Source organism: Catharus ustulatus, chromosome 5 (assembly GCF_009819885.2).
Source record: "Catharus ustulatus isolate bCatUst1 chromosome 5, bCatUst1.pri.v2, whole genome shotgun sequence".
Lineage (NCBI taxonomy): Eukaryota > Metazoa > Chordata > Aves > Passeriformes > Turdidae > Catharus > Catharus ustulatus.
The window spans coordinates 16,501,623-16,529,414 of NC_046225.1; the positions used below are offsets into that span (position 1 = coordinate 16,501,623).

A 27,792-nucleotide genomic window follows, 5' to 3' on the forward strand; every position below is an offset into this window, starting at 1 on the left:
CTTCACTGTGCTTCCCTGAGCTTTTGCTTCAGGGAAGTGTACCTGTGCTTGGACAGCTTTCACCCATTTCTGTATGCCTTTTCAAATCTTGTAGCTCAAAAAGCTTCTCACTTTTGAAACTTTACAGAGGGTGCTATAGAAAAAGCATGCATAAGTAATAGCAGTGCTGTAGTTTGATGTGTACTGGTAGCCTACTAAAATATAAATGGAAAACTTGATCACTGTTTAGAATGTACAATTTAAAATATTTATGAGGCTCCTTCTGTTTGAAAAACAGACTTTGAATATTATCAATGACCATTTTGATTAGTCTCAGCTCAAGCAAAGTTTTAATATCAGGGATATCCATAAAGAAGCCACTTGACTGCAGATTGACCTTGGATTTTTTACTAACCCCACAGACAGAGATGAGAAAAAAACTATAGAAACTAAATGCTACATTTGAGTGAACAAATTGCAGGGACAGTCTGGGGAGGAGAGTCAAGTGAGAGAATAAAATCTTGGCAGTGCAAGATATATTTATTAAAAAAATGAAGCTTCTTTATAGACTCTGGTTCTGAACAATATGGGGCTTTATTTAGTTGATCAGTAAAGATAGGAAGCAAAACAAAGGGCACTTTGTCATGCCAGACTTTCAGAAATATACCCACATCACAATGGCATGCAGCACAGTTTTTTCATACAGCTTTTTGGCTCAGACTTGGTTTTGGGTAAGAACAAAAGTTGGCAAAAACAGCTTCTGTGCTCAGAGAAGAATAACTTCTGTTGATCGGGGGTTTTTGGAGAGATTTTTAATTGGACCAGTACTGTGAAGACTGCAGAGTCTAAGGAGTTCAAAACAGATATGTAAAGTACTTTTCAATTCCTCATATTTCCTCATCATTTCGAAGTCAGTGGGGAGCTAAGTTTCAAACTGCTGCCGTGGCTTAACTCTGTATAGTTGTTTTTTTCCTGCCAAGTTTGAGTCACCGTGGCCATCTAGCCCCTTCTGGAGAGATTAAAATGATGGAAAGCTGGAATAGGTTCTCCGGCTAAATGAGCGAATGTTTCTGTTCAAGCATGGATTCAGATTTCCCCGCGCTTTCCTGCGAGCGCGTGGGATGGACAAGACCATTATTTTTAATTCCACAATAAATAACTGCAGAGCTCGACTAGCAGTGAGTAGCTGGCAGTGACTAGAAAGTAGCTGGTTATAGGATAAGAGTGACTTTGGGCTCGGCTTAGGTTCAGAGCCTGGTCCAGATTCAGTGATTGAAAGCCATACAGGTCGCCTCAAACAAAGAGGCTTTTTGGCACATCATCAGTGGAAATGCTCCCGAACTATGTTACTAATCCCACTGCCTGGCCTGGTATCTTGCCGTTAGCATCCACATGGGAGGCATGACAGAAATGCAAAAGGGAGGGAAATGTCTTAGCTTTTTTGTTCAAAACTGCTGTCTGGGGCCCTCTTTTGAGAGAGGAAGCAGAGCACTGGTTATCCACCAACTGGTAACTGGTTCTCTGCACAAGTTTGAATTCCTATTTTATGTAGGAATGTGCATGCATCTGAAGGGCCAGTGAGTGGAGAAGACACATTTGCCTTTACAGCTGCTGGCAGCAAAGAAACACAGCAAGACTTGATTGAAAACACCTATCTTACTGTTTCACTAACTGCAGTTTTTTCTTCCTTTCTCATTTGTAGGTCTCAGACTCTGGATACTGGCTGTGGGATTTTTTTTATTATTATTTTTGGTTGTTTTTTTCCCCCCTTTTTGGATGTGAATTGAAGGCCAACAAGAGTTGAAGTGTTGGAAGCAAGTGCAGGAGGACGCTCACCTTTTTATTTGAACCCTTGTTTGCTGGGATATTTTCAAGCTCTCCTTCACAGTCATGTGGTCATCACAGCTGCTGTTCTTCACAATGCTCTTAACACCGTTTTCCCATGGTGAGTGAGAGATGGTGTAAATTTGCCTGTGGGAAGGGAAGGAGAAGAGAAAATAGCAAGGATTTTGTCTGTCTTTTCCTAATGGCGTGGGTTTTTTTACAGGATGTTGATGTCTCTCCTTGCTTGCACCTCAAGTCTTTGAAATTCCCAGGTTACATTATGACTTAACTACTGAAACAATGAACTCTGGTGACACTAAAGGTTTATTTTTCTGAATTTAGCTGCTACATTAGACAGACTTTTTTGGGGGAAGAATGGATTTATTACCAATCAAATCAGAATAGGGTAATGAGAAATAAAGGCAAATAAACCTCCCTTCTTCCTGAAGTAAACTTACTCCCAATTGTCTCTACCTCCTCTCCTGCAGCAGTACAGGGGCACAAGGAATGGGAGCTGTGTTCAGTTCATCCCATCTTGTTTCTACTGCTCCTTCCTCCTCAGAGGAAGGAACCCTGACATTGTTCCCCTGCTCCAGAGTGGGTTTCTCCCATGGGGTCCTGCCAGCAAACCTGCTCCAGCATGGGCTTCTCTCTCCACAGAGCCACAGCAGGGCTGGAGGGGCACACTGCTCAGCCTGCCAGGGCTGCAGGGAATTCTCAGCTATGGCATGTGGAGGACCTCCTGCCCCTCTTCCTTCACTGACCTTATCTCCAGAGCTGTTTGTCTCACAAAGCATCAGCTTTGTCCCCTTTCTTGGATGTGTTATTCCAGAGGCACTGCTACAGCCCCTGATGGACTCAGCCTTGGCCAGTGATGATCTGTCCTGGAGCCAGCTGGCATTGGCTCTGGCAGACAGAGGGAAAGCTTCAAGCAGCCTCTCACAGAAGCCACCCCTATAACCAACTCCCCCCTCCCCAAAACCTGGCTATGCAAACCCAGTACAGAGCTGTAGCAGAAAAATTTGAACTCTTTTATTAGCCAGGAAACTCTTTAAGTGAAATGTGACACATGTAATTCTTTGAAATAAGATTTTGAGGCCTGTTGGGTTCTTTTGATATGAGAAACCCAAGCATGTGCTCTGGAAATAAGCTGCCAGGTTTCACAAGTGCTGGAGGCTTCAGGAGCTCCTGTTAGCAGTGATGGTTACTAAATGCCCAGGGCAGAGCTTTGGAAAATCTGGCTGCCTGATTTTTCTGATGCTTAAATGGAAGGTGAACTCTGTCAAGGATCTCATTTTAATTAAAGGCCAGTGGAAGCATGTCTGTAAATTACATGTAGCCTGTGAGCCCCTACTTTTAAAATATTCATCAGGCTTTTTGAGATTTACCAACTGATCCTCTGTGCTAAGACACTGGAGCAAAATTTTACAGAAAAGATGATTAAAAAAAATTAATTGGCTGAGCACATCTATAGAGCACAACCTGTCTTCTTATGTAACACCTCTGGGGAAAAAGGCTATCTGTTCTATTGTTCTTAAAGCAAGACTCCTCCTCACTGACTTGAAAATTAGAATGAGTGTTTAAACTGAGTTGACCAATTAGGGTGCAATGAAAGAGCTATTCAGAAAGGTGCTCTCCAATTCTCTCCAGGGAAGTTAAATGCTAAATGTTTTGTAAATCTTTAAAATTAAGTAGCATTAACAGTGAAAGCAATTATTAGTTTAAACGTGCCTCTGGCAGTCTTGTTTAAGATTCTCTGTGCCACTGTAGCTGGAAAAGTCCTGCCTGATAGTCCCAGTAAATGAAAATGCCACAAGTGTCCTAGGAGCCCTATCATTCTACAGATGAGCAAATGCCAGAGGTGCAGGAACTACGCCTGGAAATTTTTTTACCTTTTCTACTGCTCTCCAGACTAAATGTACAGGATGTTTATTGTTGTGGTTGTGGCAGTAGGTCATGGTAAATTTGACCATCATGTATCTGCTCAACATCCATATTGTCTCATCAGTGGCTAGTGGAAGTGTGATAGCCATCTTGCAACAAGGGGGAGAGAGAGCACCCTTGCTCTGAGCCAGAGAACTTAGTTTGGTTTTCCTTGTCCTGATCTCTGAATGTCCAGGATGCAGCCTCCATCTCAGGGCTGTGATATGCTGTTTAAACACATGCCACAACCTCACCTTCCTTATAAAAATAACCTGGTTAAACTCTGCTTTTTATTTTTTTTAATATATTTTCCCTTTTAGTAATCCTTTTTCACTATATGCAGAAAGTATTCAGAATTTATGCTTAACGGGAATCAAGCATTAGAGTTCCTCTTTCATGATCTGGAATGACTCCTGTCCTGTAGTGATTGCTGGAGATGATATGAGCTGGTTTTTCAGATTGACCTTACTACATCTCATTCCCTTTTTGAGTTCCTCGACACAGCCTCTTCATCTGTAGTGGTAGCACATTACAGACAGGTTTCTTAGACCTGTGATCTCATAAATTGGAGAGTGGTGGTGGTAGTTTGAGGTTTTGGGATTTTTTTTGAGGGGACTTGGGGGTTTTTTGGGTTTTTTGTTTGGTTGGTTTTGTTTTTTGTTTTTTTTTTTTTTTTTTTATGGAGTCAAAGGGTGTATACTTCAGTGATCTGCAAAATGAAAAGTAATCTTCCAGAATACAGCCCTGGTACAATGTCATCTTGTTGATGAGCTGTAGAAATCATAAAAGGGGAAAAGGTCACGAGTCCGTGCATTTCCTCTGTGATGATGTTCATTTGCTGTATCTGAAATGCACAGGCTCAGCACTGTCTAGTTTTACTCAGACTGCTTTGAATCATAGCTCACCAAAAATTAAGCCATGTGAAATACTTGAGATAATAATAGATTTGTGTAGTGGCTGCTTTCTTGACTGTTACTCGACTTGAATGGAAAATATCTTAAAACTTATGGCACAACCTGGAGCAGCGTAGAATCCCCACAAAGGCTGTCCCCTCTCCTAAGCTACAGCAAAGCCTGTAAATCCATTTGTTGCCTAAAACTAAACCTGTTATTACAAAATCAGAGTGACACAAGATAGACTGAAATAATACCAAGGAATAAAAAAAAACAATGAAAGCAAAACCTTTTTCATCCTTTGCAAGCACTCTGCTAAGGGCACAGGACTTTTGTACCCCTGCCTTCTTTTTGCCCCTCTTTGGAAGCTTCTCCCAAAGCATCTGAAGGTCTGGACCCTGGGAAAGTGCTCCTTGGTTTGTATTTCACCCCCACGTACACCTGAGCAAACTGATCCTCTTTCCCTGTAGCAGGTGGATTTCTAGGAGGCGTTTTCTGGAATGAGCAGCTGTTCTCTTCCTCAGCCTTCCTCCCCTTGACCCCAAACAAAGCAGATTTCTCTTCACCCAGAAACACACGCTGTCAAAAGTTCACTTGAAATGAGATAGACGTGACAGGCAGCGGCTCAGTTTGCAAGCCTGGAGAGATGTACACCTGCTCTGTCACATTGCTGTCATGCTCATGTGTGGCTCAGAGCTGAGATTTAAGACTTCCAGATTGGTGGACAGAAATAATAATAGAAATAAAGAGATTCAGAGCTGCATGCTGTTAGGAGCAGGATAGGAAGGATACTGCAGTGATCACTGTGGGGTGAAATTCTGCATGTCTCCAAACAAGTAACTTATTTTAGACTCTGGAAGAGAGCTGAAGGCCTGTTGTCTGCAAAGATCTTTATCATCCCATCCGATTGGTTTATTGTTATTTATTTGCAAATTATTTTTAAAGGATTGTTCTGCATGTCTAATTATATATGATGGGCAACAAAGAATGAGTTAATTGTTGTTACTCTATTTCTTTTAATAATCTGAAAGGGAACAACTACTTATTTCTCCAATTAAGTAATAATCCAAATTGCCCACTTTCTATTGGAGTTTGTTACAAATGCAATAAAATCGACAGGTGTGGCTGTTTACCTGTTTTTTCTGCTGCTAAGCTCTTGCCTTGCACTTGGGACATGAGAGTGAGCTGTCAGCATCCTGGATCCTGCTTGGGCAAAGTTCTGGGGTTTGGTTCCTCCTGGTCTTTCAGCTGCTTGGGGTTGTTTTGTATATGTTTTGACTCTTAATGGGTTGCACAGTTCTCCCCTGATGATCCATGGGATGGGTCAGTCATTGCTGTGATTGCTTAAATTCCTCAATACTTTCCTTGCTATACAATGTGATTCTTGGGTTAGAAAACCACACACTTGGCCAAAACTAAGCAAAACTGAAATCAGAGCAAGTTTAAAACAATAATGTAACCAAAACTTGACTGAAATTACAGGACAAACAGTAGCTATCTGTGTCATGGTTTAAACCCAACTAGCAACTAAGCACCACACAGATGCTTGCTTACTTCCCTTCAGCCTCATATATGAAAGTGATTCTGTATTTTCACACTAAATCCAAAACACAGCTCTGTACCAACTTCTAAGAAAAAAATGGACTCTATCCCAGCCAAAACCAGGACAATCAGACATGGCAGCTAGGACAGGCTAGGCAAAAGTTATCTGATCCTAGGGAAAGTTGCAAGTGCAGCAAAGTTTCTTAAATAACTTTGGGGATTAGAGCTAAATTTAAGTTAAAATAGGTTGTAGTTCAGACAAAGACTGTAGAGTCCTGGAGCCTGGTATTGTCATGAAGCTTAAGGCCTAATACTGGTACTTGACAGCACCAAACTGGCAGGACTACAGATGCTGCTGGCCCAGTTCTAAACTTAAAAAAACTGGTTGCCTCCAAGAATTTATTTATGTAGTCTTGTGGCATAGCTGTAAAGTGACCTTCCTGCATTTAGGGACAGATGCCATTTTGTCTCTCCATATGAGAATTAGTTCGAGAGTGGCTGAACTAATTTATCATTTGCAGAGTAGGAAATGAAATTTGAAGTCCTTTCAAGTCATTGCAGCTGCAAGGAAGAGAGCCCTGTCTGCTGTCCTGTTCCTGCCCTCGGAGCTTCTGCTCCATCTTTGCATTGCTTCTGGGAGACAGCCGTGGCAAGGGCTTGTGAAAAGATGGCACTCCAAGGTCAGGCTGATCTCTCTAGGCATTAACAGGTCCAGATGCCGAGCTAGTTTCTGTGGGAACAGTGGAAATATTTATTACTGAACAGCACTGGTAGTTGCCTGGTGACAATGATTCCGTTAAAGCAAGCAGCATTATCTGTCTTGGGGGAATATATGATGCTAGCAGGCTGGTCTTTGGTGACAGAGTGCTGCTTAATGTGAGCTGAACATTTGCCTCACTACTATTTTAATACAGTGAAAATACTGTCACTGCTTAAAATACATACTGTGTTTCTTTTATACTTGTACGAGTGTTATGTTAGCTAGTGAATGGTGGATAATTGCCTTTTACTACAATACTCTTTATACAGTCACAATGAAATACAAGATACATGTTTTATTAGTTGTGAAATAGCTAAGTTGACTTCCAGGCTTCTGCCTAACTTCAGTCTTTTAAAGATTAATCATCCTTGAAATATTTATAATGTTTGCTATTCTTGGCAATTTGTATTACCTGCAGCCGTGCCACCTTTTCCATAGTGGAACAAGTGATCGAGGAAGGCTTTTCCTGATAAAAGTGGGTGGCTGTTCTCTGTATAAGCTACAAGGCTTTCATTAGCAGCATTGCACTAAAATTGAGAGTATTAAGTTCCCCATCTGATGACAGATCAATCTATAAGCTGATAGAGGGTGAAATTCAACCTTTTTAAGACTATCCACTATTTAATTCTTGTTTAAGCCCATTATGCAGTGCAGAGGTCTGTGTGTGAACCCACTTCTTTCACATCTAAATTTCACAGTAAATAAGGAGGGAGATTTTAAGTGGTTTTTTTCATAATGTGTGTTTTTTTTCTTCGATTTTTGGCAAGTGTGTCTGCTCATAGAATCTTCCTGCTATAGGGAGGAAGCAAGACCTTTTCTCCCAGAGTCTGTATCAGGGCTAGGGCTATTTAATGTCTTCATCAGTGTCACAGACAAAGAGATCAAGTGCATCCTCAGCAAGTTTTTTCTTGACACCAAGCTGTGTGATGTGTTGACATGCCTGAAGGATGGAATGCCATCCTGAGGGATCTGAACACAGCCAAGAGAAGGGGCCAGGGGAAGATTGTGATGTTCCACAAAGCCAAAGAAAGTCTTTTTATTGTGTGGGTGGTGAGGCACTGAACAGGTTGCCCAGAGAAGCTGTGGATATCCATCCCTAGAAGTGCTCAAGGTCAGGTTGGGTGAGGCTCTGAGTAACCTGGTCTGGTGGGAGGTGTCCCTGTCCATGGCAGGGGGGTTGGAACTGGATGATCTTTAGTGCCTTCCCATCCTAAACGTTCAATGGTTTTTAGCGTGTGTGGTGTACAGCAGCAGGGCATGGGGGTTTCTTTCTGGACTGCAGCAACAAAAAATGTCCTTGCTCTCACATCAGCAGGAGTGGGTAAGCTCTGTTACCTTTCATGCCTGCAATATCTGATGCTTCTGTCATTTGTAGCAATTTCTTGACAAGACTGATTTCTGTTCTCTAGTGACCAACTCTGAGCTCTGATTTTTTCAAGTGTTAGCCAAACCATAAGATGTGACAGCATGTGAATTACAGTGTAGTAATTCCCACCCAGCACATTCAGACACAAAGATGAAGGCCAAATGGCCTCTGTGCAGTCAACTGTGAATTATGGTGCCATAATTTAATTCCTATTATATTTTACTGTGATTGTAAAAATGTTTTTATTAGTGAACTTCGTAAAGAAAAGTCACTTTTTAAAAAACAGAATTGAAAAGTGCGGCGCTGAGCTTCTCACAAAGTGGTGTAAATAGCTTTATGCAATAAGGAGTTCTGTTAAATCCTGAAAAATTGTGTTTGTGTAGTTAATAACCCTAGGTAATGAATAGGTGTCATGGTGCAGACATCTGCTGTCTAAAACGCTGACCTAACTCCAAGTATTCATTTTGTATCAGCTGCCGGGCAGTTGCTAAGTAGGATGATTAGGTTTCTTTGTTTCTGACCTAGTCTTGATGTGATCTGGAAACCTTAGCTTGCAGCCAGTCCCTTGAGCCTTCCAATCTTCTCCCAGTTCAGGCTATACAAATAATGTCTGGTGCATTTGGGTTTGGTCTGAGCAAGGGCTGAGCAAATAGACAAGGATGTTTGGTGGCAGCAGTTTGGAGGAGCATCAGAAAGAGATCAGGCTGATGTGTTGTGGAAAAAAAAAAGCCAACCTGAAAACAGCTTGGGTGGTACTGGAGAGGAAAAACAAAAGGTCCATGACTGCCTTAAAAGTCTTTCTTAATTTTCCTATTCCTTTGTCTTCCTAAACACATTTATAATTTTTTTTTCTAAATTGAACAGAAAAGTCAAAGCTCATACAGTTAAGGGCGCTTAAAGGTTACCAGGCTAAAACCTTCTTCCCAATGAATTGTATTTAAAGAATTAAGAGCAGCCATGTGCTTGAAATGACAGGATCTCTAGGGTATTGCCTGGCTTTCTCCTGGGATTCAGGAGGATGTTGAAATTATCCAACCATGCTGATCCAGGTCTGTCTGTTTTGTAGAAGTTTCATGGCTAGCAAGTACTGTTAGGTAGTCCTATTCCTAACTAGTCCTTGTCATAGCTAAGCACAGAATAAAGCATGGGATTGCTGTTAAAAATGGGTACTTTCAAGGCAGTTACTCTCTAAATAAGTTTTGCTTGTGTTCTCAGCAATTTACAGCTCATCAGGATATTGATGGGGCCAAAGCTGTTTCACTTCTGATGGATATATGGGTATTAAGAATAGCATCTCAATGAAAAACCACAGTAGTTTTCCATGTAAGTGATGCAATTACTGTGGTTTGACATTAGATGCAAATGCTTGAGGAAAACAAACCAAAAAAGCAAACCAAAAAACCCCTAAACAAACAAAACAAAAAAAAGAAAAAAGCTTACCTGGCTTTTCCAATTAAACATGAGAATGATCTCTCTATACATCCTTTTGGAGTTAGTAGTCCTAAGGAACCAGGACTGAAACATGTTGTGTGTCACAGCTGACTAATGTGGGTACAGGCATCCCTCAGCCAATACCCACAGGTACCACGAAGCTGCAGGAATATTTTCACATCTGCAGCTTTCTACACATGAGAAGACACCTTGTCCTTGATCTTCCTTGGATATGCAAGATACTCCCAAAGGACTGTTGTTTGGGACAAACTGAGGTTGAATGAGGCTAGTGCAGTAAAAAAAGAGCAGTAGAAGTGAGCAGCTTCCCTTTCCTTATCCTCATGAATAGGGGAGATAACTGCCCACCCATTCCCTATTTGTTTTTACCTATTGCATCATTATCTTAATTTGGCTAATTGCTGATTCCTGTCTACTTTGTTAATGCTAAGCTTCCAGATAAAGCTCTTTTTCAGGAGAACAACAGGAGGCTGCCAGGGATTGGAGAGATCCTGACGTTCTGGGCTGATTAAAAGGGGTGTTTGGTGGGTGAGGCTGTGCATCCATTCTTCCAATGAATGGAGAAGTGCAGGACCAAAGGACATCTTTACGGACAAAGCAGCTGCATAATGCTAGGGCAGAGACATCCTTTCCAGCAGGTGGAAGCCATGGCCAGGTTCTGTAAGTGCAAAAGCTTACTGTGCCCATCCTTTCCATGCAGCTGGAACACCTCTTTTCTGGATGTGAAAATTTGTGAGATTGCCCACAAATGGGTTGTTGTGTCTCTTTTCTTTTTCTACTAGCTTCAGGTAAGTTTAAACCATTGGATAGGAAAAAAAAATCACTTCTGAGAGTTTTTTGGCCCTAGTTCTCTCATACATTTAAGCTGGGCATGTTGAAGTACTCTAGGCTAAAATGAGGAAATAATGATAGTGAGGGAATGAATTATGGCCACCTGCATTCTTGCACCTCCTCCTTAGTTGCTGCTGACCTGCTCCCATGGGATCTAGGCAGAACTGCTGTCTTCCTGTTTGGGAAAGCACCCTTTGCCCAGCAAAACCAGCAAGAAGCAGCTCTTTATTGCCAATGAAACTGCTGATTCCCCAGAAGATATCTCTAACATCCATTTTATCAGCTCCACTCATGTTAAATGAATCTTAGAGCCATCTGATGTTTATTACCCCATGGCATATTCACTGTTGTTCAGTTGTTTCCTTTATTGATCATGGGGTTTTTTTTGAATTGGATATGTTTGGTGATGTGGTTTTTTTATGTGAATTTGGAAGACATTTCCTGCTGCTCAGTGAGCATCTCATCTGGGAAAGATGCTGTGGTATGGGAAAAAAATTAAAAGCATGTCAGAGACTTCAGTAGATTTTTCTCACTTGGAATTTCCCTGATTTCATCAAACAGTTTTGTGCTGGGCAGCCTCCCTGGAATATCCCTCCCAGTGCCTGGCAGGATGATCCCTGTTCTGTCATGGTTCTTCTCCAAGCTGTGGGATATGCTATGGGTTTTTAGCCAACACCACACAGATGCTGCAATCTGCCCATTGTAGCAAGTGTGGGCTTGGGCTGGTGGGTTTTAGTTACAGTGCAGTACCGCATGCATCCCATAAACTCAAGGAATTACAATCACAGCACCATATACTTCTGTGTATTCCCTTGTGCTTTGCTATGTTGGGCTGCTTTCTGCAGTGCTTGGTAGTGGTGGGTGCCTTGTTACACATCCTGAGGTGTAAGTTTGTTTCCTGTAAGACTCACAGGTGCTAAAAATCCTTCTCAAGACAGTCTGTGACTTAGAATGGGCACAGGAAGAGGTGAGGACTAGAAATATGTAATTTTGTTACTGTCACTCCCTGCTATACCATAATCTGTGGAAACTGAGATGCCTGATGGGTTTTGGAAGCTCAGTCAAATTGTCACCTCTTCTTCAGTCTCCAGAATGTGGAGCCATAAATAAATATAGCATTTTAATACTGAGTTCATTTAATCACAGAATCTGAGTCACTTAGGTTGGAAGAGACCTTCAAGATCATTGAGTCCAACACATGCCCTAAATATTTCTGGGGTCTGATCCAAATCCCATGGCAAGTTGGTGATTCCATGTAAATGCACTCTGAATCTGGTTTGCTCAGCCCAGAGGGGTTACTTTGGGGAAAGCTGGAGTGTAACATGGAGGAGAAGGTATCCTGGGCTAATCTCTAAATCTTAGTGCTTGCAGTGAGCTCACTACATTGTGGGCTGCTCCTCTGTCCTAAGACTTACAACATTGTGTTTGGTACTTATTCTTTGGGTAGACCATTCCCCTTCAAGCTCTTCTAGGAACAATTAGAAGTTCATTAGTGCTGCTGATACAAAAGAGAATTTGTTTTAGTTTTTTTCCCCCTCTACAGCTGTTGTTGCTGAAGATCTGTCTCCAACTTTTAATTCGCAGTGTCTTGTTTCTATTACTGAAATGCTGGAGGCTGCAGAAAGGGCTGGTTTAGTATCAGGGGAGCAGATGACAAAAAGGAGACTGGCTTTGGTATGCCAGTCTCATGCAGCACTTCTCTCTGCAGTGGGATGGGGGGGGAGTTGAGCCTGTTGGCTTGTGAGCAAGGCAGTGTGGCTAGCTGTGCTGCTTGTGTCAGGCTGGAGTCCAGCTGGGAGCTTAGTGCCCTTCCAGCCGAGGGTGTGGATGAGCAAACCCATGTGGCAGTGTCTCTGCAGTCAAGGAAAAACCACGGTGCTCCACAAAGCCAGGGGCTGGTACTAACCCTGCCAACTGCTGCTTGCTGTGCATTTGTCCAGAGGCGTCTTCTTCCTCTAATGTGTCCTCTCCTCTGCTGGAGCAAGGCAGTCAGCAGGTGTTCCTGGGAAGAGGTATTCCTCCACTCTGAAAGACAGACTCCTGCCCAAGTCCTATTTGTCACCTCAAACTGTATTTTGCCAGCATCACTGCTCAGTTCTGTGTACATGTAATTGGTAGTATGTTTTCAAGGGAGAATGTTTACTAGTAAGAGTTGTTGGAAAATGTAGATCACCTGATTTTATTTTTATGTGTTTATATGCATATGAGAATGTATATGTGCTTTAAATGTAATTTTTGTGCTTTATACATAAATATACCCATAGAGAGCTGGTCTATCTAAACTTGGAATAATGCAAGGAGCGTTTGACATCCCTTCATGTCTTTGTGGTGACTTGAAATCCAACCTGTCATCACAATTGTAATCTTATAGGCATGTGCAATTAAAAATCTTACCATTAGGTATTGCTCTGGGGGAATTCTGAGGACTAAAAAAAAATCTAATAATGTTTAGTTGTTTTCCTTAATTTGATTGGGGGGGAAAAAATGGCCTCTTGGCCAAATGCCAAATACATAATGAATTCCTATCACCAGCAGACACCTTAGAGCTTGTGAGCCCTAGTCACGAAAATGCTTGGAAGTCATGTGTTACAGAATCAGACAACCATTAAAAAAAAAAAAAAATCAAAAAAACTCCAGCTTGCTTACCTTTATAAAAAAATGAGTCTGGGCCTAAATTTTGAGAGTTCTTACTTATAAGAAGCTGTTTTGGTGTGTCTTCAACAGTGCCGCCTCTCCAGACACAGAGCAGTTGTTGTGAAGCACTGCAAGCACGTCCTTGCTTCCTGACAGCTACAGTCCTTGTTTCAGGTTGCGTACCTGAATTCACAGGAGCCTAAGATTAAAGAGCTGGAAGACAATAAGATGGAGGAGATGAGGCACAAAATGGATGAACCTATAGTCTCTGTGCAGTGTCCTTGGGGATCTTAATTACAAACAGGATCGGGAATGCTGTTTAGTAGAAACCCAAATGGCTTAGACTGTTTGCTCTCCGCTGTGATTTGTGGCACTGGTGCCAGAATCTTCCTAGTGGGTCCCAGAAGCTTGGACTGCTCTATTTTGATATCTGGATTGATGTGGATTCCCACTTTGTCCTGTGCATTCTGCCCTGGTGCTGCTGGCTGTTCCCCCTTCACCTATATAATATATGAGCTCTTTTTGCCTTGCTCTCACTAGGATGTTGAATTGTGGTCTTTCTCCTCTAAACAGCCAGCAGTTCTTGCAAAGCATAGTAACTTAATTATTTAGGGCCTGCACTGATTAGCCTCACATCTTGAGGCTATGCAGACTCTCAGCTGTGGAACATCTGGTGACAGCCCTGCTTCTCAGAGCCCTAGCCCTTGCACAAATACAGTGCCTTTCTTTTTTGGATAGTAAATATATGACAGATGTGAAATTCTCCAGCTCTTGGGGGAGTGCTTACATGTTGAATTTCATTATCCTTTGTTGGCCAGTTGGCAAAATGCAATCAAGAATAGCTTTTGAGGAGAGCTGGTGTATCCAATATCGCTCTGGAACGCTATTATGGTGAGAAGCTTAGGGCACAGAAAAGTTGATACAAGAAGATGAGATCAGTCTCTCTAGCACTCACAAAAATGCAGCAAATTAAAAAGAATAAACTTGGAAGTCAAAGGTAGCTGTGGGGTATGAACCTCTCTGAGAGTTAGACTCACAACCAGGGGCCAAGTCCATTTTAATATGTTTCACTGCAGTGTATGATTTTTATTTTTGTTTTATTTATAATTTTTCTTTTTGGTAGTTTGCACTGGGATATGGCAATCTGAGTATCTTGTGGAAGTGGTAGCTGCAGAGCTGTCAAATGTGCCTTAGTTTTTATAGATCCCTTCATTGGTGGTTATGTAATAATAATGCTTACACCTCTAGAGCATTATGTGTGAGGCCAAATACGCATGTGAAATGATTAGTAACCAGATATACTACCTGGAAAGCAATAGAAATAGCAGCTAAAGCTGTGGCAAAGAGCTAAATAGAGATGAAAAAATAATGGTAATGAAAGGTATTTTTCCTGGGGAAGCCTGGGTGAATGTTTGTTCATAAAGCAGAAAACCTGACTTTGACAATATTAAAAAAAAAAAATCTATTTTGACACAGTTTGCTGTGATTCCTTTGGCAAGTCCTCATGGCTTCGTGCATGTGGTGCTTTCTCTTAGATGGGCTCCTTGTCTGAAGAGCAGAGATGCCACCCCTGGCAAAATGAAGTCCATAAATGCAGGGTCTTCAGTTCTTGAGCAGAGAGGTTGATTGAGCTCTGCTTTTATTGGATTGAAGGGCTGAGAGCAAAGTCTGAGAGAAAACCATGCCAAGAAACTGAGAAAGCTCTTTAGTTCCTGACAGTAAAATGATGCTATTGCATAGTTGAGAGAGTGATGGGATTTTCTTATTATAAAGATCCTGTAATAAGTTCATAACATTATTTTTCCTTCCCTCACCTTCATTTCCTTTCCTGCTTCCCAAACAAGGAGTGAAGAGCTCACCACCTCATCTTCCCACTTAAAATACCAACCCAACAGATCATTTTGTCTGGGGAAAATTGTCACTGTTCCTCAGAGACTGTCTCCAGGGTAACTTTGTTTGCAACATCCTCGAGGGGATGCTGCTCTTCAGATGTTCTTCTGGGAAACAAAGCTTTTGCCTCATGCCCTCAAATTCAGGCATTATAATCCTTTGAATGTATCTGAGCACTCACTTGAACCCTGCAGAATGACAGGACTGTCATGCCAAAGTAGGGCAGGACTGAATAGGTGTCAACAGGATGTCTTGCTAGCAAATGTAGCTACTTATGTATTGAAATAGATGCTCAGTGAAGCAAGATACTGGCTTGAACACAGAGGTATCTGGTTTAAAAGCACTCTTTGTTTCAAGAGCTGTGCTGTTCAGACCAGTTCCTCTCTTCGTATTGTTCCTTGCTGAGTATTAATTGATGGCCCGTTAACTAATTGACTCCCTTTCAAATAGAGAACTGTAGTAAATAATTTATTTCTTGACTTAAAAATTCTGTGATGGCTGGGCTTGTTGGTGTGGCACTTGCAATCTATCTGTTTAGCAGGAAGAAAGGGACATAAGAAAGGATCTTAACTCTTTTCCTGCAACTTCAGTGTGCATCATACATTACTGACATCAGGAAACTCTGCCTGGCATGCCTGTGTCCAGTGCAGAAAGACATAAGTCAACAAATTTATCAATCCCTGTGCTTGCAGAAAGCAGTTGAGATTTCTGTTGTGGTCTTTGAGTAAGTTACTAGTCAAATAATCTTTATCATTCTGAAAAGACACCTGGTTTCATGGGCAGAAGAAGTAAGTGAGACAGATTTATATTTTAGGTTCTTTCTTTCATTGTAAAAGGTAGTGTGGGGTGTCTCCAATGGCAGACTCTTCACTTTCATGAAACTTGGAGAAATTGAATTGTTTATGCTCTCTGTCATTTTTGCCAGATGGGATTCCAAATGGAACAACAGGCTAAAAGTGGTTTGGGGGATACTGAGCAGCAGACATGATCTACAAGATTGATCTACGTGATCTCATATTAGCTCCAATACTCTTGGAGAACAAAACAAACAAAAACCATCCCTTCTGGTACACAGTTGGTTTGTCACTGCCTGCTGCTTCCTTGTGTAGATGGCATCTGCTGGGCCAACTTTGCCTGCATTAGCAAGGAGGAGGACTCTAGGGGCCGCAGCCCTCTGTGACCTTGCATGGCAGAAGTCAGTAGTGAGGGAAATGTGGACTGTCCATGCAACCAGGCAAATTCTGCCTGGTTCTGTCTTGTACAGCCCTGTACTTGACATGTCCATCACAGCCTGAGCTGTGTTCGTCTTAGCTGCTGGTTGCATGTAATCTGTCACCAGCATCTGTGGCTGAGAGGAGCAGGGATGCTGTGGGAGCCTTTTCATAGAGGTGGGGGTCTCTGAGGCAAATGCTACGGCATCCTCACAATTATATAATAATAATGTTGAAATAAAGCCCTGTAGGGTGCTATTACAGATGGGGCTTCATTTTCACAAAGTTTCTAGATTCGACACCACTTTCCTTAATTTGCCACCTTTTTTCCAAACAGAATATCCAAATGGTCCTTAAATTACACTGTGAGTGAAGAGCTTTATAGTAACCACACAGAGTAACATGTTTAAATGAAAGCACAGTGTTGTTTCAGTCTGGGGTTTCAGATTTACCTTTCAAATGCTTTTAGTCTTTGTACTGCAAATTTGACAGATGCCTTTTATTGGTAGAAGACTTTTCATCTACCTGACCTAAAGGACACAGCGTTTATTTGCATTTAGGCAGGAGTTTGCAGCACAGTGAATTAGCAGTAAGCCGATACTTTAGTTCTTGTGTTTTCTTTGAGACTGCCTTTGTATTCTTTTGGATCATAACTTAAGTGCCTTAAATTTCACATGTGTAGAATGTATCAATGCTGATTTGCAATGCAGATCTGTGGTCTGCTGTGTACCTTCTGGATATGCTAGGTACTATTATTGTTTGTATCCTGTACTATTTTTTTTCTTCCACCTTTAATTCTGCTGCTAGTACAAGTTTAAATGTGCAAAGGCTATAATGAAAAAAAGGGAAATACTAGAATCCAAGTGTCCTTGGCATGGTGAATCTGACTAGATATCCCACAGTGCTGAGGTGCTCTAACTTTATCACAATTGTACTCTAAAGTGTTAAGAACCAGTGACAGCTTGCTGGATAATTGTGGAATATCTCACACAACATCTTGCCAGGCTGGGTAGTTTCTAGTACGTTTCATTTTTCATTTCATTTAATCTTCCTAGTGCCAATGTCTATTCTGATCAGTCAGGTTGCCTACTCTGTTTGCTTTGTCGTGGTGAATTTCAGAATTGTGGTTACAGCTACAGCGTCTCCCAAAGGTTACTTAGCTGCAGGAGGGAAACCAAGAATTGCCACAGCACTGCTGTAAGTCTACCCCTGGGGATGCTGCACAGCATCAGCAGGAATGGGCACTGCCCTGTCCAGTGGATGAGGATTGATTTCTGAACACATCAGGGGGTGCTTCATGTGGGATCCTTCTTGGTCACCAGGTGCTTTCTCCTGGGTCAGTCTCCAGGTAGTGGAGAAGGCAAAGAACAGCAACTGCAAAACTCTCATGCCTTGGCAATTTCTCTCCCTTTTCACCTGGCGTCAGAGGATTTATTTTTTCGTTGATTAATCCATTTATTTTCGAAATGGACTACCTACTTGTTCTGGCTGGGCTTGGATGATGATAAATTGAGGAGGCAGTCATTTTCAAAATAGCATTCTACTGGCGTCATTCCTTGCTCTAGGTGATACTTTTTGCCTGGTGAATTGAGTGGTGTCTAAATAGGAGCAACAGCTGGTCTCTGTGTGCATCACTAGAGATGGGAGAGGCATATGGTACAGGAGATACCCTTTCCCAAGGAACTGAGATAAAATTTGTTAAACCTGACCTTGTTCACAGCATCCTAGGGCTTGCTAAGGTCTCAGCTATTCCTTGCTCTTTTTCCACCTCTGGGGAGAATGTTCTTTGGGTATATCCAAGAAAATAATCCAGGAAAAATATTTAAGTAAATCCTTCTCTTGAAGGCTTTTATTAAGTATTTCCCTAGCTTTGGATCAGATAATTTAATAGTAAGCAGGGTTGCGGTCAGTAAAGTGTATGTTCACAGATCCCTGTTGAGATGCAAATAGTTACTGCAACTTGATGTTAGAGACACTATGAAAACACTGGAACCTTCCACCCAAGGAATAATACACTTAACTCATGATTTTAATTTTAAAAAAAAGGTAATTTAAAATCCCCTCTGTTTTAAGGTTTGACATTTTTCCTACTGCAGAGTGATTTTTGTCATCAGAGCCAGCTGTTCTCTGAGTTTTGGTGGAGACATTCAATATGTGCTTGTTAAGAAAAGTCTTTGTCATAGTGAGGGCTCCTGGAAACCTCTTACCTTTCATTTGCCCTCGGTGGATGGAAAAAAGCAAATGCACATGAAAATTGGAGCTTTAGTGTTTGATGGCCAGGCCAGATTTTGAGCAATATAAGAAGAAAATGTAATTTCAGTCATTTTGGGATGGGAGATCAATTTTCTACCTAAAATGGGACATTTCTAGCTAGAGGAAAACTGTTGAGTCAAACCAGCTCGAATAAAATTGTATTTAATTGTAGGTCCAAATGAAATGAATTTTTTTTTTTCCTTTTAGGATTTGTTTTTTTGGTTTTTTGTTTTATAAAATAATGTTTTAGCCTAATTTTCTTCTGGATTATTTCAAAGTAAGCTTGCAGAAGGTACTTAATGACTTCAGGACTGCTTTTGGGTGACTAGAGTATTTAAATGAAAAAAAACCCCAATAAATTACTGTGCTGGGCAGCAAAAAAAATCATCTCCTGCATCACTGAATTAAGAATCGAGTTATATCTTGAGATATTTTGTGGCTTGCCTTGTGATATGTAGTGGTTTTCTTAAAAGACCCATGATATAGAAATAAGTGATTACCTCAGACTGTCAACTTGTGTTTAAAGAAAAACAAAACCTGTACTACCCTCAAATTTAGTGCAGGGAACCTTTTGATGATGTGATTTAAAGTTAGTGCCTCTAAGACAAGTAAGAATTTTACTTTTATGACTACAAACGTGTGTTCTATGAAGTTCTCTCTGTTGTTTTTGGTTTCCTGTTTTGCTTCTTGTGAGGTTCACACTACTCATTAACTGAATAACAATGAGGGTTTCATGGGAAGGGTTGTGGTCCCTGGAGAGAGACTTCCTTGGAGGCACTGCCTGCATCTTTTTTAACCTGAGTTATGTTGAGTAATGATTTAGGCTATAAAGGACGAGTGAGGTTGATAACGAATGCGGTTAAGAGGTAGGAAAAATCTTCCTCACAGAGCTGGCTTGACTGGGCTGTTGTGTGCAAAATCCTTAAGCCTTCAGTCATTTTTCATGCTCCTTGTCTTTTCCTGCATTGCTGTCTTCTTATTCTTCTGTAAGCCCCTTTGCCTCTTGCTGGCTTCTCACTCTTGGTGTTCCTTGAAGAAACGTGGCAGAAACGTGGGTGAGGTCAAGAAGCTGAAATGACCAGGAAAAGTGATGAGCTTTGAAGGAGATTACAAGATTTTGAAAGACATTAAAATGACATGAAATTGCCTGCCTTAGGAGGGTGAGGCAAATGATTTCAAATTTAGGACTGTGCTGTTGTGGGCAGCACTCAAGGAATGCATTCAGATGATTTGACCTCATGGGGTAGTTTAGTAAACGAACACCTCCACCTGCTAATGTTTGATGCCATTTATTGTTGTCAGTGTATGGCAGGTTTTGGGGACCTAGAGCAAAAACAAGCAGAACATATGATTGTAGGGCAACTCATTCATCAGCTCTAGTTACACACTAGGAGACAATAAATAGGTTAAATAGATTATAACTGGGCAGTAGATAGGATCAAATATACCTGAGGAGCAGACAGTAATGTCTGTTTTGGGTTTGTTTTGTTTTGACTTTTTTTTTTTTTTTTACTTACTACACAGTTTAATTTTCAGTCTTGACTGCTTAGGCTGGTATGTGCAGGAGGACAGGTTTTACAAGCACAACAGCAAGCATGCAGACCCCTCATCTTCGTGGGTTTTGCATTTTATGAGGTGGTTTGCCCAGACTTCACTTCTGAATGTTCTTCTACGCCTACTGTGAGACAAACTTGGCCAGAGTGACTTAGCCAGAAGAATGGATGGGAGTGCAGGAGAAGATCCTGAAGGCTTTCATGGTCTGCAGGGTATGATCAATATTCTCCACTGTCCCTGGGCACCAAATGCATTCTTCCACGATACACCAGATGTAGCTTTGGGTGACTTGTACTGTCTTGTAAAGTGACAGCCCCTGGCATGTAAGCAGCACATGTAAGCTGTAGACTTAAGAGACAGAAAAAAAAATCAAATCTGAATAATAATATCCTTTTTCTTTTTAAACGTACTATTTCCCCCAAATTCTGTTGTACAGTTGGCTGTAAACTACATTTGTTTCAGCACGAATCTGGATGTAGAATTGTGTTGGTGTTATTAGCTTCCTCTGTCTTGAAATATCAGTATTTATTGTAGCTCAAAAACAGTGGGACAGTCAGATGCTATCAGAAGACTCATGGAAAAATGCAGGTTTTTAATGCTAACCAGCTTGTTGGACAAAATGTTATGGAAGCACCTTGTACATCAGCATCAAAGGAAAGATGTCAGAAAGGCAAAGAAGTGCACCCTGTGTGCATTTGTCAACATAGATGTCTCTAGAAGTCTATTATTAATTAGGAAAGTGTTCTACTACTAATTATGAAAATTAGCAGGAGACTGATTTCAGTTACTCTTGTTTGTTCTCATTAACACTTTAACATAATGTGCACTTTAGTCAAATAAAGAATGGAACCTTTTTGGTGCCTTTTGAGAGTGCCTCAAAAAGGACCTTGATTTATACTTTACTTTTTAGCCTAATTAAAACTGATGATTAAAACATGCAAGTCCCTTAAGATGACTGTGCCAAACTGATTTTTTTAATAAGCTGAATAATGTTTAATGTTCAGGGTAAAACTGTCTGAAAATAGAATTACAGCATCTCATTATGTTTTGTATTTAAACGTAAGTAATTAACATCAACGCCACCACTGATTGTGGTTATTATTGTGGAAGGTCATACACAGTTACTGAAATCACATATGAATGACTGCTCAGAAGCACACATGGCTTGCATCTCCTAATACCAAGTAACAGCGTGGCTGCCCTTGTCTCACTGTTTTCCCAGGACCCCATCAGGCCTATGTGCCTGCAGTTTTGGGGAGATGCAGTCACTGTGTGTGGAGAAGGGCCCAACTGAGCTTTACCTCTGTGGGGTCAGCTAGTGATGGGAACAGAGGAACTGTGACAGCAGACATCTGATGTGACATATTGTGATTTGAGTGACTGGACGTTGTGCTCTTCCAGGGTAATTGCCAGACTGAAGCCGCCCTTACACACTGATTTGGGTCTTGATGTATTCTTGATGAGAATTATTTTCCACCTCTCATTTTGGAAATTTCAAATTTGTTGCTGCTGTATGAAGATGCAGCATTGCTTATGTCAGTCTGCATTTATTGGTTTTGCTGCTCCCACATCAAGCACAGAGAGGTTTACCCTGCCTGAACCAGACTCACCTCCTCTTCTGCACACTCACTTGGGCTTTACTGTGTAACCAGAGTGCTCAGAAGAGCAGAGGACAGTCAGGAGAAGCTGAAATCAGATGAAGGGATCTGACTGTGTGCTGATCTTTGATCTCCGTGATGGCATTTTTTGCAGCATTTCTTGGGGCTGCACAGGAGGCTTACCAGATGTGTGGCACCCAGGGGGATGTGTGCTTAGGGAGGGCAGGAAGCAAACAGGCCATCATACACACTTTCCTCCTTGTTGGTGTCATGGCATGCTGCAGAAATCTGCAGAAATGAGCCCTTGGCAGTGTGTTCCCAGCCTGTGGCTTCTGTACAGGGTGAAAATGTATTTTAAAATGCTGCCCTTGCACTCCAGCTTTTTATGCACTGCTGTTGTATTATGTGAGATGAAGGGCTCTGTTTGGCTGTTAGACTTACAGTGCATAATTTGATTTTGCTTACTGATTTAGACAAGACAGATCACATGACTTTTGGATACAAAAAACCTTGCACACCTCAGTCCTTTGAGGTGCTATAAAGCATCCTTTGCCAGAAGCAGAGTAGTCTCATTGCTAGATTACTTTTATGGGAGCTCTGGGCAGCTGGAGTCTCACGGTCCTCCTCAAACTCTGAGGATTACAGCCATTATTCCAAATTTTCAAGGTATTGCTCTGGGTCGCATTATCTACATGTGATGAGGGAAGTGGATATAATTTGTGCTTGGGGAAGCAGAGACAAATATTAGCTCTGTTGCCATTTTATAAAAGCTGTTACAAACCATCACTTGCACGAAACATGAGCACACAGAGCCGTAATGTCAAAATGCGTGGTGGACTGTAGGAAGGCTGGGTGTCCGCAGCACCTCCCGTGATGTGACAGGGTCTGTATTTAACCTGATGAACAAGAACAGTGCTTTACCCTTGTCAAATTACGTTGAGAATTCACTAGGGGAATGAAACCTTAACCTTTCTTGCTGCATTGCATGGGGGTGTGTGAAGGATTTTAAATAATGAGTCCTGCTGAAAATAGTTCCCTTGTATAAACAGAATATAAATGCTCTGAGTGCATGGCTGGTCTAGTCTTTTAGGCTGCTTTTGCTTGTCTGCCTGCTCTGAGAACTGTCTTCAGCTCCGTATATTCTTTACTTGGAGAAATTGCTTGTTTTTTCATTCTTGAGCAGGAGGGATCAGATCCCCTCTATTTTGAGGACAGCAAAATTCTGTGCAGGGTCTTACATTGCCTTTGCCATGGCACTGTCCAAACATTTGGCAATGTTTCAGGGACTCGGTGGGAGTCAGATGCACACTTTGCTCAGGAAATGAACTGTGATGAGAGGAGCCCTTCCTCCTGTTTGATTGTACTAGACCTTCTCTAGATCTCAGGTGGATGGTGTGGCCAGGCTGTTCTGAGGAAGGCAAACCTCCACAACAGGCTGGTTGTGCCCAGTTAACTTAGAGGATACAGTCATTGGTTTGTCCTAAGCGCATTGCCTTACCTAGATGCTGGCAGGTCGTTGTTGCTGAAGCCCATGGGAGGATATCAGTTTGTATGTGGATGATCACATCTTAGTCTTTGTGCCTTTTTCAATTTGCTATCAGAACTGTAATCTCAGGGCTGGAGATACTTGGGTTTTACTCCAACCCTGTGTATGACCAGCAGTATGAGGAGCAGCCCCGCTTTGCTGTGCTCTGCCTGGGTGAGCTGTGCCCTGCAGCTGTTGATTGACAGCTGTTCTGAGACCTCGGTGTGACAATTGACACTACATTGAGTGGCACTGAACCTAAATGCCCAGAGGAGATGGGGAAAGATGATCTGGAGAGCAACTGGTCGCCTGGGTCGTGTCCCTTGGGCTTGGCTGGCAGCCCTCCAGCCAAGGGACTCTCTCTGATGAAGGGGGGGACCTGTCACCCTTTGGAGGGGACCTGTCACCCTTTGGGTTTGCCAGCAAAATTCCCTCTCTCTCCCTGGGACACAGCTCCTGCTGTCTTCTGTGTTGGCACACCTGCTAATGGGCTCTTTAAAGGTCTTGGGTCATTGTTTGAATTGCTGGTGCTGTTCTGTGAGGAGGATGGAGTAGGTGATACCACAAAACGAATGAAGGCACTAATGTGAGAGTGATTTTTTTTTTTTTAAGAGATGTAACCTGAATGTTTTCACACTTCACTGCCTTGAAAAATAGAAGATTTTAGCCTTCTGTGTTTAATAGTTTGCAATGAAATGTAGGCGTGGGTATCAAATGAAACAGAATTTCTAAATTTGAATTGTTTAAATTATTGTCCTTGAAACAAATTATGTTTTCACTCTGCTTTATATTTATAATAAAAATGTAATCCCTTGTACATTTATCTGAAAGTGTAATAGCCTTTTGTTTCTGCTACTCAAGATTTCCTTCAGGGGGAAAATAGGTGTTTATTCTGCAAAGGCTTTTGCAGTTGCTTACAGTTTAGTTACTCCTTTGTACAGCAAACCTTGGATTAGCTCAAAGCGCTTGGCTTCATTGTTTGGCACTTTGGGACATGGAGGCACTCTGAATAGGTCTAAGTAGGGGTTTGTATGCACGGTGAATGTTGGGAAGCCTGCATTCCTGGGAAGCAGCTTCCAAAACCTGCAGTTTATTTTAGCTTTGCAGTGCATCCACCCTGGCTGCTCCTCTCTTGACTGTCACAGGAATGGTGAGAGATAATGGAAGGAGAGTTAAAATGCATCTTTTTGGTACTCTCTGGCTCTGCTTCCTTAACATACTGTGTGGATCTTTTGTCTTTAATACCTGGGTCAGATCCCTGGAGGCAACTCATCAGTAGGTGGGCTCTGACCTCATCCTAAGGACCAGGGATACTGGACATTTGATGCTCTCCAAGAGTTGGAGAGGTGTTAGTTGTTGGGAGGTCTTGGATGGTGCAAGATGACCTGGGAGACAGAGAAGTTCAATTCTGAAAGTGCAGAAAATGCCTCCTATTCTAAAAATCTGCTGTGTACTTTGGACTACAATTAGTGCAGTGCTCATAACTGAAGAAGCAATTATTGCATGAGAGATTTTTCCTTTCCTGTTTTGAAGAAAGCTAATGATTTAATTTTCTTTTCACTCTTCCTATATATGGCAGATAAATAATTTAGTTGTTTTGCTTCCTTATTGGAGGAAGTACCTGCTTTAGAAAAAATTAGATGTGCTTTTACATTTAATTTTCCTAGTAAAAGGAATGTGAAAGGAATTTCACTGAGTCAATGAAAAATAGCTCTATTACAATAGCTACTAAAGGTGGATCTTAAAATTTATTTTTTAATGGAGTCATGAAAAGCATTGGCGATATTAACAGCGTGCTTAGGTCTCTTTCTCTCTTTTTTTTAATTAAAAATAAATCTTCTGGTTCCATTTATGTTAATGCACTTAGTAAATAATTTGGTAAAGAAAGAGCTGCAGGGATGAGGCTTGGAGTTAAGAACCAGAAGGGGAATGCAGTGGACTTGGGCTGTATTGTTTCCAAAAGACTTTTCTAAATGTTAGAAGCTCACGGTCCTTTAAGCAGATCTGCCCACTCAAGGTCACCACAAACCCTCTGTGCCAGGAGTTAAATGTGCCGTGGATGCACTGAGATTGTCTTGACATTTTGAGTGAGACACATGAGGATGCTCTCCACGTTCACAACAGTTGCTTCTTCTCATCAGTCTCTTAGCTGGCTTTCTCTTTCTTCCTGCATTTTGGTAGAGATTCTTATTTCCTCCTGCTTTATATGTCACTGAAACATTTCTTTCTTGTTACCTACTCCCCTCCTCTTTCCAGCTGCCTTTTGTGCAAAAACCCCTGGATAGTTTTCTTTTTTTCTCTCTACCTTTTCCGTCACTTTCTTTCCTTGTCTCCAGGGTGACCCCTTGCCCTCAAATGCTTGAACTGTGGCTCTTTTGTCTCAAGATATGTCAGGAATTAAGTTCTCTGGGACATTCATCTGTGTCACCTTTATTTGCTTGGGAAGGAGCAGGGGATGTTTATGGCAATGCAGCTGTAGTGATAGTAATGTGAAAAGAACAGCTCTGCCTTTGCTGAAACTTTGTCTTTTTTATAGTTTTGATGAAACAGCCAGGACTGGGGGGGGATGCTGAAGGTCATTAAAAAAAAACATGCAATGGTGTTCCTTGCATCCCTGCCTAACAAGATCTGATCCTATTGGCATTATATCATTGACAGGATGCTGGAGTGCCATACTAATGTCAAAAGCATTGAGATAAATGACAGCTCCATTAATTGGGTAGACATTTGGGCTCAACTTGGTAGCGTACCATATTTTATAGGTGTGCTTGGGGCAGGGGAAGGGGTAGCGTGCTGAAAACTTCCTGGGCTCGGGTATTTACTGCTGGCTATGTTAATGTGAGTGCCAGCACCGCTCTGTGTGTGGAGCTTGCACTGCTGGAGAGGGAGTTTAGGGATGCTGGGCACATCGCCTGGAAGGAGGCAGGCTCTCTGCATATATCAGGTTTTTTCAGCTGCAGTCCCTTAGCACAAGGGGGGCTGTACACAGGCAATACACGCTGCCTACTGATCAGGCACACAACTCCTGCCCGGGAGGGCGTTTTTAGGGAGCTACAACTAGATCCAGAAAAGTAATTAGGCACTTCATCTGACACTGAAATCTGTGGGAAGATAGGAAGTGAGATGTTAGAACTTGGGTAGTTTTGTGGATATCTATTTGTTGTTCAACGTAGCATAATATTTAAAAAATACTGTCTCTAAACTGTGCATTGGTTTGGGTTTTGCTGTGACACTTTGTTGTAGCACAGGTACATGCAGATATTTTCTTCAAGCTCAATAGTCAATCACTGACAGAGGTGGTGGCTTTGCCTCCAGAGGTAGCAAGGAAGAAAATGAATCCTTTGCATCCATTGCTCAGCTTTAAACAGACTGCAGAATCTGGTTGCTCAGGAATCTGTGAAACAGAAATGCTCTTTTTGATGGTTTACCTGCTCTGACATTACCTTTCTGGTGACAAAAATATTGCTATATTTATACCTCAAAAATTCCTCTTAGTAAATGATAACTAAGAAACTTGGTTATTTATCTTCTGTACTGGAGAAAACATGGCTTAGTAAATTTTTTTTGTACGTGGATAATTAGTTACACTTGTGCAGCTCAAGTAAATGCCATCAAATTGCACAGCAACAACTGTGCTTTATTTGGCCAAAGAGCTATTACTTACAATAACATGCAAAAAAGAAAAGGAAAAAAAAATATCCTGGGCTGGTTTTCACATTACAGGCTCATTTTGGGGGGGGGGGACTGGCAGTGAGGCATTGTTTTCTGTTCTCATTTTGTGAAAGAGCCCTGGAAACCTGTGGTCTTTGTGTATATATGCCATGCACATTTAATAAGCAAATTACAGAGACAATAAAATTGGAGCCCTGACATGCCTTTTCCTTCTCCTTACTTCATTTTTTTTAAACAAACAAACCCAAGCTGCTTGTCAGAGTTGAATCACACTTACAGGCTTCTGGTGCAGCCATTGCATGAAATTGGTTAAATAATTGAAATTGCAGCTGGCTCTGGAGACATGCAGGTTTTGGAGATAATGACATTAAGGGGACCTTTGTGGCTTATCTACCTTTCCTCAAGTGGCAGCCAGGATACACATTTTAACTAATATTTGTGCTTCAGGTAATTTTACATGCCGAGTGGGTCTTGATTAAAGTTTGAGATCCCTTTGCTTTTATTATTTCATGGTGCTGATTAGTTAACAGGTTGTTGTTAATAAAAACAGGAGTTATTGGTTGTTCTGCCCTATGCCAGCTGAGCAATCTGGACTTAGCCCCAGGTCAAGTGCAAAGCAGTGAGGGCATTGCAAAAGTATGAGGCAAAGCTTGCAGTAGTGGGTGATCTCATTTCCCAGATGAGATTGAAACTTTCTCCCTGCGGAAGGTGGGAGACTCTGCAGGGGAGTCGGCTCAAACTGAATGCTTTAGCACAGCTGGCATTGGAGATTCACAGTAGTCTCAGAGCTGGAGGGGATGTGGCTGAGCCAAAAGGGAGGTAACCAGCAGGAATATGAAGCCATGCATTTATTAACAACATCTTTAATGTGATGCTCATCACATGAGT

General features: G+C 41.7%; 1 protein-coding gene across 19 annotated transcripts in view; it reads left to right on the forward strand.

Moving 5' to 3' along the window:
- Positions 1-27,792, forward strand: part of ADGRL3 (adhesion G protein-coupled receptor L3) — a 489,413-nt gene that overhangs the window by 173,809 nt on the left and 287,812 nt on the right. For all 19 annotated transcript variants that reach the window (XM_033059584.1, XM_033059589.1, XM_033059570.1 and 16 more), the window contains exon 3: positions 1,682-1,924. In XM_033059584.1, coding sequence (XP_032915475.1) covers positions 1,870-1,924 — 55 coding nt within the window. In that variant the 5' untranslated portion in view covers positions 1,682-1,869. The remainder of the gene's footprint in view (positions 1-1,681; positions 1,925-27,792) is intronic.